At 34.6% G+C, this 21181-nt stretch overlaps 3 protein-coding genes and 1 pseudogene across 6 annotated transcripts; 2 read left to right on the top strand and 2 right to left on the bottom strand.

Moving 5' to 3' along the window:
• The first annotated feature begins 1309 nt into the window (after positions 1 to 1309).
• LOC140175732 (L-arabinokinase-like) lies at positions 1310 to 5590 on the top strand. The gene is made up of 15 exons (XM_072204278.1): positions 1310 to 1429; positions 1552 to 1659; positions 2187 to 2255; positions 2358 to 2441; positions 2532 to 2608; positions 2972 to 3038; positions 3313 to 3370; positions 3470 to 3537; positions 3632 to 3694; positions 4042 to 4095; positions 4192 to 4294; positions 4368 to 4477; positions 4562 to 4681; positions 5321 to 5377; positions 5465 to 5590. The coding sequence occupies exons 1-15, from the start codon at positions 1310 to 1312 to the stop codon at positions 5588 to 5590; spliced, it is 1284 nt and encodes a 427-aa protein (XP_072060379.1).
• An 829-nt stretch (positions 5591 to 6419) lies between these two features.
• Positions 6420 to 9077, bottom strand: LOC112718331 (uncharacterized). The gene is made up of 4 exons (XM_025770116.3): positions 8739 to 9077; positions 8114 to 8215; positions 7719 to 7986; positions 6420 to 6890 (listed from the first exon to the last, which is right to left on the bottom strand). Exons 2-4 carry the CDS (start codon positions 8195 to 8197, stop codon positions 6742 to 6744), a joined length of 501 nt encoding a protein of 166 aa, XP_025625901.1. The 5' UTR covers positions 8198 to 8215; positions 8739 to 9077; the 3' UTR covers positions 6420 to 6741.
• A 1068-nt stretch (positions 9078 to 10145) lies between these two features.
• On the top strand, positions 10146 to 16043 carry LOC112718330 (uncharacterized). 4 transcript variants are annotated; one of them, XM_072205244.1, is made up of 6 exons: positions 10174 to 10498; positions 11861 to 12251; positions 13610 to 13723; positions 14248 to 14349; positions 14477 to 14744; positions 15573 to 16043. In XM_072205244.1, the coding sequence occupies exons 4-6, from the start codon at positions 14266 to 14268 to the stop codon at positions 15719 to 15721; spliced, it is 501 nt and encodes a 166-aa protein (XP_072061345.1). In that variant the 5' UTR covers positions 10174 to 10498; positions 11861 to 12251; positions 13610 to 13723; positions 14248 to 14265; the 3' UTR covers positions 15722 to 16043. The 4 variants fall into 4 exon arrangements, with proteins under 4 accessions (XP_072061344.1, XP_072061346.1, XP_025625900.1 ...); XM_072205243.1 differs by lacking the exon at positions 13610 to 13723 and having other exon boundaries at positions 10146 to 10498; XM_025770115.3 differs by lacking the exon at positions 11861 to 12251 and having other exon boundaries at positions 10167 to 10498.
• Positions 16044 to 16872: 829 nt separating this feature from the next.
• LOC112717848 (L-arabinokinase-like) lies at positions 16873 to 21113 on the bottom strand (annotated as a pseudogene).
• Between the last annotated feature and the right edge of the window lie 68 nt (positions 21114 to 21181).

The raw sequence follows: 21181 nt of genomic DNA, 5'->3' as shown, positions 1-21181 counted from the left end.
GATGGAGTCGCGCAGCAGTAAGGTAACACACGCTAAGACTAGTTTTAGGGGGGGTTGGGGTTGGTAGTTTTTAATTTTTAGGGTTTTTGAATTCCAAGACCCAAGATGTTTATTTGTTGGTAGTTTTTAACTCTTATTTGTTGTAGTGAAGATAGTCTTTAACACCAAATGGAAACTGGAGAGAGTTGGGGCTGTGGGAGAGAACAGCGTATGGTGCTGTAGGAGTTTTGGAGTTTGAACAAAGTGGAGATGGAAGAGAGTTGGACTGGAAATAGAGAGTAGATGGCGCAGCAAACAACACAGTGAGTAGGGAAGACTGAATAATAGGGTTAGGATTTTTTAATTGGTGAAATTACTAAAAAACCCTACGTTAGAAATAAAGTAAGGTTATTTAAGAAATTTCAAACATTCGGGGAATTATCGGAGATGGGGCGGGGATTCCCGCTCGGGTCCCCGAGACAGGCGCGGGGGAATTTTGCTCCTCATGCCCATCCCCAGGAGGAAAATTCCCCACCATCGAAGCCCCACTCGGAGCGGTCCCCGCGGAGATCCCCACCTCCTGAAAAATTTTGACACCCCTAATGACAGCAGCGGTCATAGTTGATTATATTGTTAAAAAGAACTTTAGAGTTTAAAACTTCTACAAAATATATAAATAAAACCCCCACAAAATAATTATAAATGAAAGGGTTGAGAGCAAAAATTTTTCCGTTTTGAACCGTCATATTATTCGTAATAATAGACAATAATCGAATTAGATGTTTACTCTTAATTCTACTACATATAAAATAAAAGTTTGTTTTATTGTAAAATTTGAAATTGTTATTACTAGATAATAAGATATTAAAATATTGATCATATTTGACAAATAGTATTAATTTCTTCTCTTAATAGTTAATATTCAATTTTTTAACACGGAATAAGTAAAATGACTAAAATCGCATTTACTCCAAATTTTTTATTGAATTCCAAGACCCAAGATGTTTATACCTATTTTTGTTGAAAATAAATAAATAAATAAATGAACTTCGCCCGATACTGGTAAGTTGATTCATATTTGATAACTCCTATGAAAGCTTATTCCCTTTTGGTAATTGCTAATGGCCAATGACAATGTTGCATCTTGATCTGGTCACTTACAATATAATTCTAGGGTTTATTGGTTATAATACCTATGAATTCTTAATCAATGAATCAAAACATTAGATCCTTACTACATTGTTCATTTTCAGTACTATTTTTCATTATTATTATTTATAGTGCATGTAACATTGCAATTATTCATAATATGGTAGCGATTAAAATGGGGATGAAGCAGCAGGAAGAGTATGATGGCGATGGTGCTGCTGCTGTTTCTTCCACACAGAAAATGGTGTTTGCTTACTATGTCACTGGTCATGGATTTGGCCACGCAACTCGTGTTGCGGAGGTAACCTCTCATTTCTCATCTTCATTGTCATTGTCATTGTCATTCATGATTCATTATTTGGATATTGCATTGCACTTAAGTTTGAATTGCAATTTCAATTTCAATTGCATGTATACATGTAGGTGGTGAGGCATCTAATCCTTGCTGGTCATGATGTTCATGTGGTCACTGCTGCTCCTGAATTTGTTTTCACCAACGAAGTGCATTCTCCTCGCTTATTCTTTCGCAAGGTGAGTTTAATTCATTTTAGCTTGATTCAGACTTAGTTTGATAGTTGGATCCACTTCAAAATGGGGTTGTTCATGATCTAGATTAGTTGGACTGTATATGGATATGTTTGTTATATGGAATGAAATGAATGCTAGGATCATAGCCTGTATAGGTGTTTATTTTTGTGAACAGAAAAAAAAAAGCACATGCTTTACTACGTGTAATGATAATTGTACTCACCTTGAATTAAACATTGGGTTGACACACACCTTCACCACCATTGGATTGGATGTTGTCTGACTTCAAATCATGGTAACGGTTTTGTGAACTGGCTTAGTATTTGATGCAAAATGAGTACATCAATCATTATTCATTCAGTAAAAGGAGTAAAAGAATTACTATAGTTAGTCCATGCTATTTTAATTTGTTGTGCGTTGAAGGAGATTTATCATTTTCTAGAGTTGTATTCTCGGATCTGGACATTCATCTTATTCAAAAGCACATAATTCTTACAAATTAGAGATACATTTATCCATTTTTTTTCAAGGGGGTTTTGGAGTGTGGAGCTGTTCAATCAGATGCTTTGACAGTCGATCCCCTTGCCACTTTGGAGAGGGTAAAGAAACATAACTTCTTAGTTCAGTTAGTTGATTAGTTATAGTAAAGATGATCAATGCTTGAACTTTAAATTGTTCTTCTTTGTATTTGGTTATATTAGTATACTGAGGAAACAGTGAAGCCCCGTGCTAGTATCTTGGCGAAAGAAGCAGAGTGGCTGAAATTCATCAATGCTGACTTAGTGGTAAATAAATTATTCTCATGCCAGCCATTTTTGTATGAAGAGAATACACTGTATCTGGTGGACCCTTCTAAAGCTGATATGAAAATGCAGGTATCTGATGTCGTCTCCACTGTATGTCGTGTTGCAGCTGATGTTGGTATACCCTCTGTTTGTGTGGCCAATTTCAGGTAATCTTCCTCCCCTTTTGTGACTGGTGCCACACTAAAAGAAAATGTAGGAAATAAAATTATTGTCTCAAAATGTCTATGTCCTTTCATCTTAGTATTAAGATCTCTCTTCATCGTGTATTCTTTCGAAAACCTGATTGGTATAAATTCTTTTTGGCTCCATCGCATCACTAAGTTGCTTGTTCACTTTCTAATTCACTGCCTAAATTAAATAGTCTTTACTAGTAATAAAAAATTTAATCGTAAATGATGCAATTAGAAACTACTTCGTTTCAGCACTTGAGAGTTGAGATAAATCGGATTGCTTATTTTTCATAAGCTGCATCAATAATTATTGCTCATTCGATATCGTTGTGATTTCAGTTGGGACATCATCTATCTGGATTATGTCATGGCTGCTGGACCTGATTCTCGTTCGATAGTTTTGCAGGTATCAGCAATATTCTATATAGAAAGTTATCTTTCTGTGCTGCCGTTTGAGAGAAATTTTAGGTTTCTGATTGTGTATCTTAAAAAATTTGATGCTAGTTTGGGATTTAATATATGCATATAGTTTCTGAATCTGATCCGATATTTATGGTGCATACTAAATGACTTTATGAAGCCCCACAGAAAAAGATAAAAGTCCAGCCAAGTAAAATCCTTTCAACTTTTATTATTTTTTAACAAAGATAAAAGATGCAGTTGCATATTTATCGATGCAGATAGCTGAAGACTATTCTAATTGTAATTTCCTTATCCGCCTTCCAGGATATTGCCCAAGTATGTTAGTTCTTATAAAATTTCACAACAATTTCGTAAAATTATTTAAATAGCTGTCTAAATCTTGTCTTTTTAACAGTATTTGTTGCATATTTGCAGTGCCCGCTTTTCGCAATGTTATTGATGTGCCTCTTGTTGTGAGGAGGCTGTATAAATCCACAGAAGAGGTACTGCAACAGTACAACATGAACCTTTGCGGAGATTTTCCATACGATGGTTTCGTTCCTAATCTATGAGCATGTAATTTTCGTTGTTGAAAAGGTGAGGGAAGAACTAGGGATAGCAGACAATGTGAAACTAGTCATTCTCAACTTTGGTGGCCAGGTTATTCCTTAAATTCCATTTTTAGGTACTAGAATTATATATATATTTATCTGGTTATAAAATAGTTTACTTTGAAGCAATTTGTTTCTGTAAGTGTTCAAGCCTCCAATTCACTTCATCTGAACCTTCAATTAAATACTGATTTGAATTATGAACACAGTTTACAGTTTTCTTGCTAATTGTTTGTTGGATCAATCTTCGTTTTACGAGTTTGTTACTTCGTCATGACCTTATATTTTTAAGTGTTTCCTGTATTTGGACCATTGGCCTCAGTATAAGCAGAGCCACTACCGTCATCAGACATTCTGAATTCTTCCTGACTATATACTGTCTATCCTTGTCTCCAGCCATCAGAATTGAAACTGAAGGAGGAGTTTTTGCCTTCTGGTTGGTTGTGCCTGGTACTCATCAATGATTCTTCTTTATATATGTTTGATTAAAATTGTTCCTCGATTAGTATACAATTCTTAATTGGTTGTGTTGCTTTTACGATCCAGGTTTGTGGTGCTTCTGACACTCAAGACCTTCCTGCAAACTTCAAAAAACTTCCCAAAAATGTTTATACACCTGATATTATTGCAGCATCTGACTGCATGATCGGTTAGTATGAAATTTCCCTTGGTTTGGAGCTGGAAAAAAAATAATATGCTAATAGCACCTTTGAATTTTTTAGGAAAACTTGGATATGGCAGTGTGAGTGAAGCCCTGGCATACAAGTGTCCTTTTGTCTTTGTACATAGAGAATATTTCAATGAAGAACCTTTTCTAAGAAAAATGCTCGAAGTGCTCACTGTCTCTATCTCTCTCAAATTTCATTCTCAGTGTTTTCTTGATCTCTTTTTAATTGTCTTTTATTTTCTCCCTTAGCATTATCAAGGTGGCATTGAAATGAGTAGGAATGCTTTACTCTCTGGTCATTGGAAACCTTATCTTGAACGGGCAATGAGTTTGAAGCCATGCTATGAAGAAAGCATCAATGGTGGGGAGGTACCCTTTAATTCTTGAATGAATTGACTCCTATTTCTGCACAAGTAAATATCGTCATGTAATGTCATATTTGACTTTGAGCTTTATTTGTTTAACGGTTGATTTTCTTGTAACTCTTGCAAGAGTGTCCCCTAGTCTATATAGTAGACAGGGGATGTCAATAAAATATAAATATAAATTAAAATTAGCTTTTGGATTTGTCTGTATCAAATTTTGTATCTCCAAATATTTTGAATGTGAATTCCATGTGATTAATATGCCATAGCAAATAGGTTTTTAGAAAGGGCAATCTTTGAAAGCTTGAAATATTTTTTTAAAAATATCTTTATTTTATCATTGGTGGACCAAGAACAAGGTTTGTTTACCTTACCATTGAATCTGCGACTAGTAGTAATTTTACCTTTTGGGATGAGTTCTCTTCCTCTAGTTTTAGTTTGCCTTGGAGAACGCTTAAGAGCTTAATCTTTAACCGGATTTAATTGTCTATTAATCACACTACCTTGCATTCATTTTTCTTCTTATGAACATGATTTTAGGTTTGTTCTTTTTTTCCATACTGATTCTGACATGTAAGTGCTTATGTATTTCCAAAGTTTGATTTTTATTTTTATTTTTCAAATAAACATTTTAAAAATACAGGTGGCAGCCCAGATCTTGCAGGAGATTGCTTTGGGAAAATATCATGCTTCAGTCAATGTAAAATGGATTCTAACAACTATTAATAGCAGTTTGTTTTTGTCAAAATTTTCTTATTCATTTGTATATTGACTTGATAATATGTAGCATAGCGAGGCAAAAAGATTGTGTGATGCCGCAGTTCCAGATGATCAACGACGAAGAGCCATTGGTCAAGATGATATTTTGATCCCAGAATGGTATGCAAATGCTGGAAAACAACTTGGTTGCTAATCATCATATTTGTAAGTATTAATCCATGTTTACAACATACGGGTAATCATATTCAAATTCATGTTTATAATTTTGTTGTATGGTTCCTAATACATAAGTAATTTGTTTGTGCTTAAGGTTCTTCATGGAAATGTTGAAGGTTTTCCAAGATACCTCTTTGCTTTGAGAAACAAACAATGCTGGCGATTAAGGTTATGCTGCTCTTCAACTATAAGGACATGATCATGTCATATGAAAGTAATCACGTTTATAAATTTATTTGTAATTGATAAAAAAAGTTCAAAATATTCCTAAAGAAAATGAAGTGCATGGCCTGTAAAATATATATTTGGGATACATCTTAAGCATAATATGTATCCCCTTATTTTCACATTTGGGAACTCACTTTGACCTTATTCTAAAATTTGATGATTCTCAACAAAATGTTATTCTTTTACTTTCATCTCGTTCTCATTCAGAAGTAGACACCAAGAAATAGCAATTATCCGGCCAGGTTAACAACATACATATTATAATTAATTAACGCAATATATAGTTATAATAATAATAATAATAATAATTACCGACAATTATGGACTATGGTGATATATAAATAATTAATAGCTTATATTATTGTCTGTCGTATCACTGACAATTATAGGGAATTTAGTAACTACAGATTTGTAGTTATTAATCAACAATCATACAGAGTTTATCTATCAAACTAAGACTTATCCATTCAGTGAGTAATGACATAAGTACACTGCGCCTTCAAAAAGAATACCCTTAGAAGAATCCCAGAAAGAAAAACTAATTAAATTGCAAAACCTTTAATTACACTGCCATTCAATTTCAACCAAAAATCAATATTAATCCATTGAATCTTTGACTAGAACTTCACTAATATCCATTTAATTACGGGAACCTTTGACAACCCAGGTTTCAAATACCAGAAATCTGTGGCAAAATCTCCATTACATTGAATGAAGCAACCAAGAGGTAAACTTGAGGATTTAAAATAAGCATTTGGTTTATAATTACAAGAGATAAGATTAGATAAGCATAAGCCACCCAGATACCCTAAGAAGATTTCTTCTAGAACACATAGCCATTTTGTAACTAATTGATATAAGAAAAACTTGGTCGCCACACAGTCGTAAGCTCAGGCATCTTTACTTTGACTTGTCGTTTAAGGTTACAAGAGATCTAACCACGCCTGGTCCTATCTTATCAGCAAGGGCACCTGTCTCTGAAATAAGTAATGATTTTTCCTTCACTATGCTCTGTAGCTTCTTTGCCTCAAAGTCAAGTCGAGGTTGATCTGTAATTACAAGCTCAATACGAGGGATACACCAATTTACAGTTAATATATATCAGTTCTATGCTTGAGGGAACTGAGTCATAGATACGATTTAAATTCTGAACTCAGGAATAACAGTGATCATTAATGAACAGGAATAGATATAATCAGTCTCATCAGAAATTCAGAATTAAAAGTTGATGCGTAAGGGCCATAAATCTTTAATATGTTCTAATCATGTGTAGGATTATGCGTGTCAAGATGAAAAAACAAGGAACGTATGTCAAAAATTCCAAACTAGTTCCAGGTAAAAAGGGTACAGTTACATTTGTCTTCAGCATTGCAGGATTTGCAGTAACATGAAAAAATTGTTGCCATAATGAATTCAAACCATTAGACTGTAACATAGGTAATTTCAATAAAGATGAATTTTCGCATGCAACTAAAACAAACAGATAAATACAACAAAGACACATGCTTGATAATTCAAATATCAAATTGATAATTCAGTCTAGACTCCAAACAAATGCATGAAATATGGCTTGTATTTCCATCCAGCATTAATATATTAAAGCATATAACAAGGAAACCAATCATCTGTCATAAATATTTATTTTCCTAAAATGCACTCAATCTAAGATTTTTACCGAACTTTACTGTCAAATAACCACGACATACAAATGATAACTAAGCAAGACTTTTGCACAAGCACATTGGGAGAAAAGAAAAATGGAAAGGGTTTTTATTTTGTGGCACTACTAACAGAGGCATGCATTTATGGTATTTTGATTCATTGTCCCTATATTTTACTTCTTTAGAGGGTAGGGTGGGATGGAATGACCAATTAACCTGTTTCCAAGATAGTGTGGGCAGCATGGAATGGGATGCTGGCAAACATATCAGTTCCTGGAAATATCATCCACGTCTTCTCGAATGAATCATGGTTACCACAGGTGTTACACACTTCTTGCACCAAGGGTCTTGACCTCAACCCTTCGACTCCCTTCATCATCGATTCAAAAGGAGTCGGAACACTAGTCTTGGTTGTCCGAGCCCTCTTCCTTAATGCAGTCAGTGCTTCTCTATTCCCATTTCTCAATTTATCATTATCAACCATCTGCATTTTTTACCCAAATAGGACAGACAGTTAAGTACCGACTTAATTCCACAGAAAAGCCATTTAAAGGGTCTGATGAGGGTATGGTAATGAACTGATGATTGAGATTCCTCAATGAAGTTGTTACCTGATGCCGGGCCAAAAGAAGAAGCTCGGCTTCCAGTTCCACTTCTGTTAATTTTTGTTGGAATTGTTTCATGGTAGGATCCATATTCCAAGAAAGAAACTCCTGCGAGTTGCAAATAAAAAACATATTTTCAAGCTAATGAAATAATGATGGACACCAATTTCAGAAGAGTTATGAGATTCGGTTGACAATCAAGAAGGAACACTAACAATTTTTGATAATCTTAAAAAAAAAAAAACTGATAGCTGATATATAAACACACAATTTTTATGGAAATCAGAATTTTATTAACTCATTCATATAAAAAACACAAATAATAGAATTTCTGAAAAACAAATAAATTGCAGTTAAAAATGGAACATTCATGAACAAACTATTGCAGCAATTTCAGCATTAAAACAGTTGCCAATTACAACAATTGCATCCAAAACAAATTGCGAGTAAACAAAACATAAATCGATACAAGAAGCGAAAAAATAAGTGTTCGATATTGGGTACTTTGGCAAGAAGTGAGAGCAAATAGGAGAGCAAGGTCACCTATACTAATCAAAAAGCACTAAAATAGGGACTGGCAACGAAGTGAGGACATAAATTAACAAAACCGAACTTCGGATCCATGGCCTACCTGCAGGAATGCGGATACGACGACAGTGACGAGCACGGAGGCAGCAGCGACGGTGGAGAGTGAAGCCGGTGTGAGATATTGAGACTCAGAGAGCAAGCTAGACTTTGTAATTTACTATGAGTTTGGCAAATTACATATAGTTTAGCAAAAAAAACCACTGCGAGGTCAATAAGCCCCAATTACATCATCAAAAACTAACTGCTTAAGAGAGAGGCGGGTTTGACTAAAAAAAGAGAGGAGGCGAATTCCAGTAATGTATATTAATATCCAAATCCATGATTGATCCGCTCAAAATATTAGATCATTGGGTTATTAATTCAATTGTTGAATCACTGATTGAATCTATAGATCTAACTTAATTAAATAATTATATAAAATTTTATTTTATTTTTTTTACAATATGTTTTTTATCTTTTTGTTAATTAACTATTATTTTTATTTCAATAAAAAACATGTTATGATTAATAATTTTTTTTATTTTTTATTTTTAAATATTTAATAAAATTTAGTATTTATTTTAACAAGTGTATAATTAAAAATATAGTTAATCTAAAGAAGAGTGAGTATAAAATTAAAATTAAATTAAATAAATAAAAAAATAATTTACTTGAATATTTTATGTAAATATATACATTAATTAACATAGTAAATTCCAAGAAATAGCATGGTCTAGTAGCAAAGCTAAGAGGGTATAACCCATCGTTTTCATATTTTGCAATTTAACATCACAAAGTTATTCCTTCATTTAGTTTCATAATGCTTCAATACTTCACATCGAATCTAAAGGGGAAGAGAAAAGCCTTTACAAGGCTTGTGACAAGCATAACACGTGCACGCCAAGGAAAACACGATCGGGGAGCACTCACTCAAGGACAAGGCAGAAAAAATCGAAATTTTACGTGAAAAATTCTGTAAAATCGATTGACTGCTCAACAAGGTATTGAGAACCAGACCGGTCAATCGCTTTCATCATTGGTTCACTGATTTACTGGTTCAACCGGAAAAACCATTTTGTAGTTATATCTTTGAAGTTTCAAATAACAAAAGCAGCAATCATTCAAGAAATGAATTGTTTTCTCTTCAAACTCTCTACAATTTCAGTAAAATAAACCACTTTTCATGTATTTGCGTACAGTTTTAGTCATAGTTGTAAGAATCGGATCGGACTGGATCGACCGGTTCGATCTGAAAACCGGTGAACCGGACCCATAGTCGATTCGGTTGAGTGATGTAACCGGATAAGAAAGAAAACCGTTTCGAACCGGGTTGAACTGGCCAGTTTTGATGAAAATCGAAAAACCGGCGGTTTCTGGTTAACCGACCGGTTTGGAAATGTTTTTTTTTATTCCTTTTCCAAAACGACGTGGTTTTGGTTTATTTTTTTTAAAAAAAAAAGAAAAGCCCTACGGGCTACCAATCCCCACCCCCACCCCAGTTTCCACTTTCCCCTTTTCCCCCCAACCCTAACAACGCCTAAGCCTAACCCTATCAGCCCTCCGCCTCACCTCACTCACCCAGCCCCCAGCCGCCAGCCGCCCGCCGTCATCCTCTTCGTCTCACCGCCGGTCTGAACTCTGAAGGAACCAACTCAACCAAGGGAGTAGGAATAGGACAGATACAGACCCGCCACCCGCGAACTCGCCGTTGCCGCGCAGTCGAACTCGCCGTTCCAGCGCCGTCGCCCTCGCCCCAGTCGCCCTTGCTTTTCCGGTCGAACTCGTCGTTGCCTCGCCCTTCTGCTCTGTGACTCTGTCAAACAGGTAAGCTCCAGTTGCCAGTTCTGTAATCTGCTTCTGCTCTGTTCTGCACTTGAAGTTTAATGATTGTTCTGTGAAATGCATTACACCCGCTCTGTTCTGCATTGCACTTGTAAGTTGTAAACTTACTTTTTTTTTGCACTTCTTGCTGACTTGCTGTTATGAATATGAATATGCTTGAATCTTTTTCTGTTATGAATTATGTTGTTTTGTTGATTTGTTCTGTGTTTTACATGCTTGTTAAAAACTTGAAAATTTGTTGTTTTGTTGATTTGTACTGGAAATATGAAATATGAATTATATGCTTGATTTGAATCTATGAAATATGAATATGCTTGTCTTGCTGAATAGGGAATTTAACTATTTAAGATTGCTTGTTGACTAATGTTTGTCTAGGTCTCTAGGGTGAATATGCTTGTGCTGTGAATTTAACTATTTAAGCATTTAAGGTTGCTGTCTTCCTGAATAGGGAATAGGAACTAGGGAATTTAAGATTGCTATTGTTTTATAATTTTGCGGTTTTGCTACTCCATATTCTTTTAGAATGGCTTCTGCGAATACACCATCAGAAACACCATCTTCGCAAGAACAAGGATCAACTCCTGATGCATCAATCGGAACCCAAAAAAACAATAATAGAGCAAAAACCGATCCTGCATGGGGTCATTGTAAACAAGTTGTGGAGTCTGAAAAAACAATTCTGCTATGCATATATTGTTATCCATATTGTGTTTAATTAAAATACTAATGTACTAGTACTAACTACTTTCATGTTTATCTTTGTATTAGTTATATTTAGACTTTGGAACTTGGTTGCTTTTAAAATGTTGGTGAAGAACTAACGATATGTATTTTGAATTTATTAAGTTTATGACTATTTTTAATATTTTATATTTTTTATTCATGTGAAACCGATTTTACCGGTTCAACCAGCGATTTATCGGTTGAACCAATAAATCAGTGAACCAGTAACATGACTGGTTCGATCACCGGTCCGGTTCTTACAACTATGGTTTTAGTCCAAAACTTTAAAAAATATGCTTTTAACTAGCTTCTGAGTACAATCAGTTTTTAACATGTAAAATTAGAAATACAAAAATTGTAAAATCCTTAACCTTATATTTTAATTAAGACTAAGATTAAATAGCCCAGCTAGTATACAAAATATACTGAGTTTCAAGTCCAAATCTAATTGACCAACAACTGCTGTATTACACATGTTTGCGAAGTACACCAAAAGTGTATGAAATATTTGAAAAAGATATCACCACTCCTACTTCTCATTCCCATTATTATTTTATTGCGACATGTTTAAACATGACTCTCACCACTCTGTACTTAACATCCACACGACACAATATGCAGGGGTTTATATTACAATTTCTTGCTTGGAGCAATCAGAAACACCCCCCCACCCCTTATCAGGAATCTTTTTTCTTGAAGCACCAGAAAATACTTTTCCCACCTAACACCCCCCCCTTCGTGAATCACTATCCCTCTGAACTTTCAAAATCACCCCTCTGAACTTTCAAAATCACCCGACCAAAGCCCTAGGTTCTCCCTGCAACGGTTCTGCCGTCCATGCTGTCGGCGCCTCCACGTCTTCTCTTGTAGCCCAGGCCCTCTCTTGTAGCTCGGCGTCCTCCTTCCCCCTGTCCCCGTCCTCCCTGGCTTCTCTGTTCGAGGCTTGGAGCAGGTTGCCGCCGTTCGCTGGTCGCCGTCGTCTCACTGGTCGCCGTTCGTGTCTCCGTCGAAGGTTAGCACTGCTTTCACTTCTCGGTTCTTCTCTTCCTTTTATGCTCTGTTTGCTGATTTTTGAATGTGAAATTGTGAATGGATTAATGGAAATCAAATAATTGATTTTGTGCTGCTGCTCTTTTTTTAATTCCTGAAATTTTTGTTGAAATTTTCTTGCTGCTGCTAAAAATGGATTAGGGATTACTTGTTGCTGTTTTGTAATTAGGGATTATGCTCTATTAGCTTTATTGATTTCAGGTTTAGTGTGATTAGGGATTACTTGTTGCTGTTTTGTAATATTTGTTGCTGAATGCTAAAATGGAAATCAAATCAAATGCTGTTTGTTGCTGAATGATAATTTTTGTTGCTGAATGTTGAATGTTGTTGGTAGTATTAATTTTGTGCTGCTATTAATATTCTGGCTGTGCTGCTGCTGTTTTTAATTTTGTGAATGATATATTAATTTCAGTTATGAATGATAGTATTAATCAAGAAGCAATTATCTGATTATCTGATTAATTATCTGAATGTTTTTATTGATTGATTATCTGATTAATGATTATTGATTAGCTTTGGCTGTTCTCTCTGTTGTTTTGTGTTTCGTGATCTTTCTGGGTAGTGATGTGCTGGTTTGTGTTTTACTGTTTTGTGACTTAATCATGCATGGATTGGGGCTATCTTAATAATTAATTGAACTCCAATATTTAGTTCAAAACATTCCCAACCTTACTGTCCTTGAATGCTGGAAATAGACTGCTTCTTCCTGGGTTGCGGAAACTGGAGCTTTTATTCTAGCACAATAGCATTAATAAATCTGGCCTTTGAATTATTAGGAATCAGTTTATACTAGTGCTAGGAAATATGAATTATGTTCTATAAGCACCCTTTTTATTTGGGTCTTAAGACTGACTTGTGTGTGACATTAAGCTTCACAAATTATGCTGCATTATGACTGGCTTAATTCTCAGATTAATTTATTTGTCTTAGTTTAAGGTGGATATATGAGTTTTTAAATATGTGATATGGTGAAAAAGTTTTATTTTTGATTTACCATCATATTTTCCCACATACAAGTCCTGAACTATACTTTTGTTGTACACTGCATCCTGCATAGGTTTTTGTTGCATTGAATGGTGCATTTCAATATTTCATACACTTTTGGAGTACTTCGCAAACATGTGTAATACAGCAGTTGTTGGTCAATTAGATTTGGACTTGAAACTCCGTATATTTTGTATACTAGCTGGCTATTTAATCTTAGTCTTAATTAAAATATAAGGTTAAGGATTTTACAACTTTTGTATTTCTAATTTTACATGTTAAAAACTGATTGTACTCAGAAGCTAGTTCAAAGCATGTAATTTGCCAAACTCATAGTAAATTACAAAGTCTAGCTTGCTCTCTGAGTCTCAATATCTCACACCGGCTTCACTCTCCACCGTCGCTGCTGCCTCCGTGCTCGTCACTGTCGTCGTATCCGCATTCCTGCAGGTAGGCCATGGATCCGAAGTTCGGTTTTGTTAATTTATGTCCTCACTTCGTTGCCAGTCCCTATTTTAGTGCTTTTTGATTAGTATAGGTGACCTTGCTCTCCTATTTGCTCTCACTTCTTGCCAAAGTACCCAATATCGAACACTTATTTTTTCGCTTCTTGTATCGATTTATGTTTTGTTTACTCGCAATTTGTTTTGGATGCAATTGTTGTAATTGGCAACTGTTTTAATGCTGAAATTGCTGCAATAGTTTGTTCATGAATGTTCCATTTTTAACTGCAATTTATTTGTTTTTCAGAAATTCTATTATTTGTGTTTTTTATATGAATGAGTTAATAAAATTCTGATTTCCATAAAAATTGTGTGTTTATATATCAGCTATCAGTTTTTTTTTTTTTTAAGATTATCAAAAATTGTTAGTGTTCCTTCTTGATTGTCAACCGAATCTCATAACTCTTCTGAAATTGGTGTCCATCATTATTTCATTAGCTTGAAAATATGTTTTTTATTTGCAACTCGCAGGAGTTTCTTTCTTGGAATATGGATCCTACCATGAAACAATTCCAACAAAAATTAACAGAAGTGGAACTGGAAGCCGAGCTTCTTCTTTTGGCCCGGCATCAGGTAACAACTTCATTGAGGAATCTCAATCATCAGTTCATTACCATACCCTCATCAGACCCTTTAAATGGCTTTTCTGTGGAATTAAGTCGGTACTTAACTGTCTGTCCTATTTGGGTAAAAAATGCAGATGGTTGATAATGATAAATTGAGAAATGGGAATAGAGAAGCACTGACTGCATTAAGGAAGAGGGCTCGGACAACCAAGACTAGTGTTCCGACTCCTTTTGAATCGATGATGAAGGGAGTCGAAGGGTTGAGGTCAAGACCCTTGGTGCAAGAAGTGTGTAACACCTGTGGTAACCATGATTCATTCGAGAAGACGTGGATGATATTTCCAGGAACTGATATGTTTGCCAGCATCCCATTCCATGCTGCCCACACTATCTTGGAAACAGGTTAATTGGTCATTCCATCCCACCCTACCCTCTAAAGAAGTAAAATATAGGGACAATGAATCAAAATACCATAAATGCATGCCTCTGTTAGTAGTGCCACAAAATAAAAACCCTTTCCATTTTTCTTTTCTCCCAATGTGCTTGTGCAAAAGTCTTGCTTAGTTATCATTTGTATGTCGTGGTTATTTGACAGTAAAGTTCGGTAAAAATCTTAGATTGAGTGCATTTTAGGAAAATAAATATTTATGACAGATGATTGGTTTCCTTGTTATATGCTTTAATATATTAATGCTGGATGGAAATACAAGCCATATTTCATGCATTTGTTTGGAGTCTAGACTGAATTATCAATTTGATATTTGAATTATCAAGCATGTGTCTTTGTTGTATTTATCTGTTTGTTTTAGTTGCATGCGAAAATTCATCTTTATTGAAATTACCTATGTTACAGTCTAATGGTTTGAATTCATTATGGCAACAATTTTTTCATGTTACTGCAAATCCTGCAATGCTGAAGACAAATGTAACTGTACCCTTTTTACCTGGAACTAGTTTGGAATTTTTGACATACGTTCCTTGTTTTTTCATCTTGACACGCATAATCCTACACATGATTAGAACATATTAAAGATTTATGGCCCTTACGCATCAACTTGTAATTCTGAATTTCTGATGAGACTGATTATATCTATTCCTGTTCATTAATGATCACTGTTATTCCTGAGTTCAGAATTTAAATCGTATCTATGACTCAGTTCCCTCAAGCATAGAACTGATATATATTAACTGTAAATTGGTGTATCCCTCGTATTGAGCTTGTAATTACAGATCAACCTCGACTTGACTTTGAGGCAAAGAAGCTACAGAGCATAGTGAAGGAAAAATCATTACTTATTTCAGAGACAGGTGCCCTTGCTGATAAGATAGGACCAGGCGTGGTTAGATCTCTTGTAACCTTAAACGACAAGTCAAAGTAAAGATGCCTGAGCTTACGACTGTGTGGCGACCAAGTTTTTCTTATATCAATTAGTTACAAAATGGCTATGTGTTCTAGAAGAAATCTTCTTAGGGTATCTGGGTGGCTTATGCTTATCTAATCTTATCTCTTGTAATTATAAACCAAATGCTTATTTTAAATCCTCAAGTTTACCTCTTGGTTGCTTCATTCAATGTAATGGAGATTTTGCCACAGATTTCTGGTATTTGAAACCTGGGTTGTCAAAGGTTCCCGTAATTAAATGGATATTAGTGAAGTTCTAGTCAAAGATTCAATGGATTAATATTGATTTTTGGTTGAAATTGAATGGCAGTGTAATTAAAGGTTTTGCAATTTAATTAGTTTTTCTTTCTGGGATTCTTCTAAGGGTATTCTTTTTGAAGGCGCAGTGTACTTATGTCATTACTCACTGAATGGATAAGTCTTAGTTTGATAGATAAACTCTGTATGATTGTTGATTAATAACTACAAATCTGTAGTTACTAAATTCCCTATAATTGTCAGTGATACGACAGACAATAATATAAGCTATTAATTATTTATATATCACCATAGTCCATAATTGTCAGTAATTATTATTATTATTATTATTATAACTATATATTGCGTTAATTAATTATAATATGTATGTTGTTAACCTGGCCGGATAATTGCTATTTCTTGGTGTCTACTTCTGAATGAGAACGAGATGAAAGTAAAAGAATAACATTTTGTTGAGAATCATCAAATTTTAGAATAAGGTCAAAGTGAGTTCCCAAATGTGAAAATAAGGGGATACATATTATGCTTAAGATGTATCCCAAATATATATTTTACAGGCCATGCACTTCATTTTCTTTAGGAATATTTTGAACTTTTTTTATCAATTACAAATAAATTTATAAACGTGATTACTTTCATATGACATGATCATGTCCTTATAGTTGAAGAGCAGCATAACCTTAATCGCCAGCATTGTTTGTTTCTCAAAGCAAAGAGGTATCTTGGAAAACCTTCAACATTTCCATGAAGAACCTTAAGCACAAACAAATTACTTATGTATTAGGAACCATACAACAAAATTATAAACATGAATTTGAATATGATTACCTGTATGTTGTAAACATGGATTAATACTTACAAATATGATGATTAGCAACCAAGTTGTTTTCCAGCATTTGCATACCATTCTGGGATCAAAATATCATCTTGACCAATGGCTCTTCGTCGTTGATCATCTGGAACTGCGGCATCACACAATCTTTTTGCCTCGCTATGCTACATATTATCAAGTCAATATACAAATGAATAAGAAAATTTTGACAAAAACAAACTGCTATTAATAGTTGTTAGAATCCATTTTACATTGACTGAAGCATGATATTTTCCCAAAGCAATCTCCTGCAAGATCTGGGCTGCCACCTGTATTTTTAAAATGTTTATTTGAAAAATAAAAATAAAAATCAAACTTTGGAAATGCACTTACATGTCAGAATCAGTATGGAAAAAAAGAACAAACCTAAAATCATGTTCATAAGAAGAAAAATGAATGCAAGGTAGTGTGATTAATAGACAATTAAATCCGGTTAAAGATTAAGCTCTTAAGCGTTCTCCAAGGCAAACTAAAACTAGAGGAAGAGAACTCATCCCAAAAGGTAAAATTACTACTAGTCGCAGATTCAATGGTAAGGTAAACAAACCTTGTTCTTGGTCCACCAATGATAAAATAAAGATATTTTTAAAAAAATATTTCAAGCTTTCAAAGATTGCCCTTTCTAAAAACCTATTTGCTATGGCATATTAATCACATGGAATTCACATTCAAAATATTTGGAGATACAAAATTTGATACAGACAAATCCAAAAGCTAATTTTAATTTATATTTATATTTTATTGACATCCCCTGTCTACTATATAGACTAGGGGACACTCTTGCAAGAGTTACAAGAAAATCAACCGTTAAACAAATAAAGCTCAAAGTCAAATATGACATTACATGACGATATTTACTTGTGCAGAAATAGGAGTCAATTCATTCAAGAATTAAAGGGTACCTCCCCACCATTGATGCTTTCTTCATAGCATGGCTTCAAACTCATTGCCCGTTCAAGATAAGGTTTCCAATGACCAGAGAGTAAAGCATTCCTACTCATTTCAATGCCACCTTGATAATGCTAAGGGAGAAAATAAAAGACAATTAAAAAGAGATCAAGAAAACACTGAGAATGAAATTTGAGAGAGATAGAGACAGTGAGCACTTCGAGCATTTTTCTTAGAAAAGGTTCTTCATTGAAATATTCTCTATGTACAAAGACAAAAGGACACTTGTATGCCAGGGCTTCACTCACACTGCCATATCCAAGTTTTCCTAAAAAATTCAAAGGTGCTATTAGCATATTATTTTTTTTCCAGCTCCAAACCAAGGGAAATTTCATACTAACCGATCATGCAGTCAGATGCTGCAATAATATCAGGTGTATAAACATTTTTGGGAAGTTTTTTGAAGTTTGCAGGAAGGTCTTGAGTGTCAGAAGCACCACAAACCTGGATCGTAAAAGCAACACAACCAATTAAGAATTGTATACTAATCGAGGAACAATTTTAATCAAACATATATAAAGAAGAATCATTGATGAGTACCAGGCACAACCAACCAGAAGGCAAAAACTCCTTCAGTTTCAATTCTGATGGCTGGAGACAAGGATAGACAGTATATAGTCAGGAAGAATTCAGAATGTCTGATGACGGTAGTGGCTCTGCTTATACTGAGGCCAATGGTCCAAATACAGGAAACACTTAAAAATATAAGGTCATGACGAAGTAACAAACTCGTAAAACGAAGATTGATCCAACAAACAATTAGCAAGAAAACTGTAAACTGTGTTCATAATTCAAATCAGTATTTAATTGAAGGTTCAGATGAAGTGAATTGGAGGCTTGAACACTTACAGAAACAAATTGCTTCAAAGTAAACTATTTTATAACCAGATAAATATATATATAATTCTAGTACCTAAAAATGGAATTTAAGGAATAACCTGGCCACCAAAGTTGAGAATGACTAGTTTCACATTGTCTGCTATCCCTAGTTCTTCCCTCACCTTTTCAACAACGAAAATTACATGCTCATAGATTAGGAACGAAACCATCGTATGGAAAATCTCCGCAAAGGTTCATGTTGTACTGTTGCAGTACCTCTTCTGTGGATTTATACAGCTCCTCACAACAAGAGGCACATCAATAACATTGCGAAAAGCGGGCACTGCAAATATGCAACAAATACTGTTAAAAGACAAGATTTAGACAGCTATTTAAATAATTTTACGAAATTGTTGTGAAATTTTATAAGAACTAACATACTTGGGCAATATCCTGGAAGGCGGATAAGGAAATTACAATTAGAATAGTCTTCAGCTATCTGCATCGATAAATATGCAACTGCATCTTTTATCTTTGTTAAAAAATAATAAAAGTTGAAAGGATTTTACTTGGCTGGACTTTTATCTTTTTCTGTGGGGCTTCATAAAGTCATTTAGTATGCACCATAAATATCGGATCAGATTCAGAAACTATATGCATATATTAAATCCCAAACTAGCATCAAATTTTTTAAGATACACAATCAGAAACCTAAAATTTCTCTCAAACGGCAGCACAGAAAGATAACTTTCTATATAGAATATTGCTGATACCTGCAAAACTATCGAACGAGAATCAGGTCCAGCAGCCATGACATAATCCAGATAGATGATGTCCCAACTGAAATCACAACGATATCGAATGAGCAATAATTATTGATGCAGCTTATGAAAAATAAGCAATCCGATTTATCTCAACTCTCAAGTGCTGAAACGAAGTAGTTTCTAATTGCATCATTTACGATTAAATTTTTATTACTAGTAAAGACTATTTAATTTAGGCAGTGAATTAGAAAGTGAACAAGCAACTTAGTGATGCGATGGAGCCAAAAAGAATTTATACCAATCAGGTTTTCGAAAGAATACACGATGAAGAGAGATCTTAATACTAAGATGAAAGGACATAGACATTTTGAGACAATAATTTTATTTCCTACATTTTCTTTTAGTGTGGCACCAGTCACAAAAGGGGAGGAAGATTACCTGAAATTGGCCACACAAACAGAGGGTATACCAACATCAGCTGCAACACGACATACAGTGGAGACGACATCAGATACCTGCATTTCATATCAGCTTTAGAAGGGTCCACCAGATACAGTGTATTCTCTTCATACAAAAATGGCTGGCATGAGAATAATTTATTTACCACTAAGTCAGCATTGATGAATTTCAGCCACTCTGCTTCTTTCGCCAAGATACTAGCACGGGGCTTCACTGTTTCCTCAGTATACTAATATAACCAAATACAAAGAAGAACAATTTAAAGTTCAAGCATTGATCATCTTTACTATAACTAATCAACTAACTAACTAAGAAGTTATGTTTCTTTACCCTCTCCAAAGTGGCAAGGGATCGACTGTCAAAGCATCGATTGAACAGCTCCACACTCCAAAACCACCTTGAAAAAAAATGGATAAATGTATCTCTATTTGTAAGAATTATGTACTTTTGAATAAATAAATGTCCATATCCGAGAATACAACTCTAGAAAATGAATGCCCACCAAATTAAAATAGCATGGACTAACTATAGTAATTCTTTTACTCCTTTTACTGAATGAATAATGATTGATGTGCTCATTTTGCATCAAATACAACCAGTTCACAAAACCGTTACCATGATTTGAAGTGAGATAACACCCAATCCAATGGTGGTGAAGGTGTGTGTCAACCCAATGTTTAATTCAAGGTGAGTACAATTATCATTACACGTGGTAAAGCATGTGCTTTTTTTTATTTCGTTCACAAAAATAAACACCTATACAGGCTATGATCCTAGCATTCATTTCATTCCATAACAAACATATCCATATACAGTCCAACTAATCTAGATCATGAACAGCCCCATTTTGAAGTGGATCCAACTATCAAACTAAGTCTGAATCAAGCTAAAATGAATTAAACTCACCTTGCGAAAGAATAAGCGAGGAGAATGCACTTCGTTGGTGAAAACAAATTCAGGAGCAGCAGTGACCACATGAACATCATGACCAGCAAGGATTAGATGCCTCACCACCTACATGTATACATGCAATTGAAATTGAAATTGCAATTCAAACTTAAGTGCAATGTAATATCCAAATAATGAATCATGAATGACAATGACAATGACAATGAGAAATGAGAGGTTACCTCCGCAACACGAGTTGCATGGCCAAATCCATGACCAGTGACATAGTAAGCAAACACCATTTTCTGTGTGGAAGAAACAGCAGCAGCACCATCGCCATCATACTCTTCCTGCTGCTTCATCCCCATTTTAATCGCTACCATATTATGAATAATTGCAATGTTATATGCACTATAAATAATAATAATGA

Source organism: Arachis hypogaea, chromosome 10 (assembly GCF_003086295.3).
Source record: "Arachis hypogaea cultivar Tifrunner chromosome 10, arahy.Tifrunner.gnm2.J5K5, whole genome shotgun sequence".
Classification (NCBI taxonomy): domain Eukaryota; kingdom Viridiplantae; phylum Streptophyta; class Magnoliopsida; order Fabales; family Fabaceae; genus Arachis; species Arachis hypogaea.
This window is presented reverse-complemented; position numbering and strand designations above follow the sequence as displayed.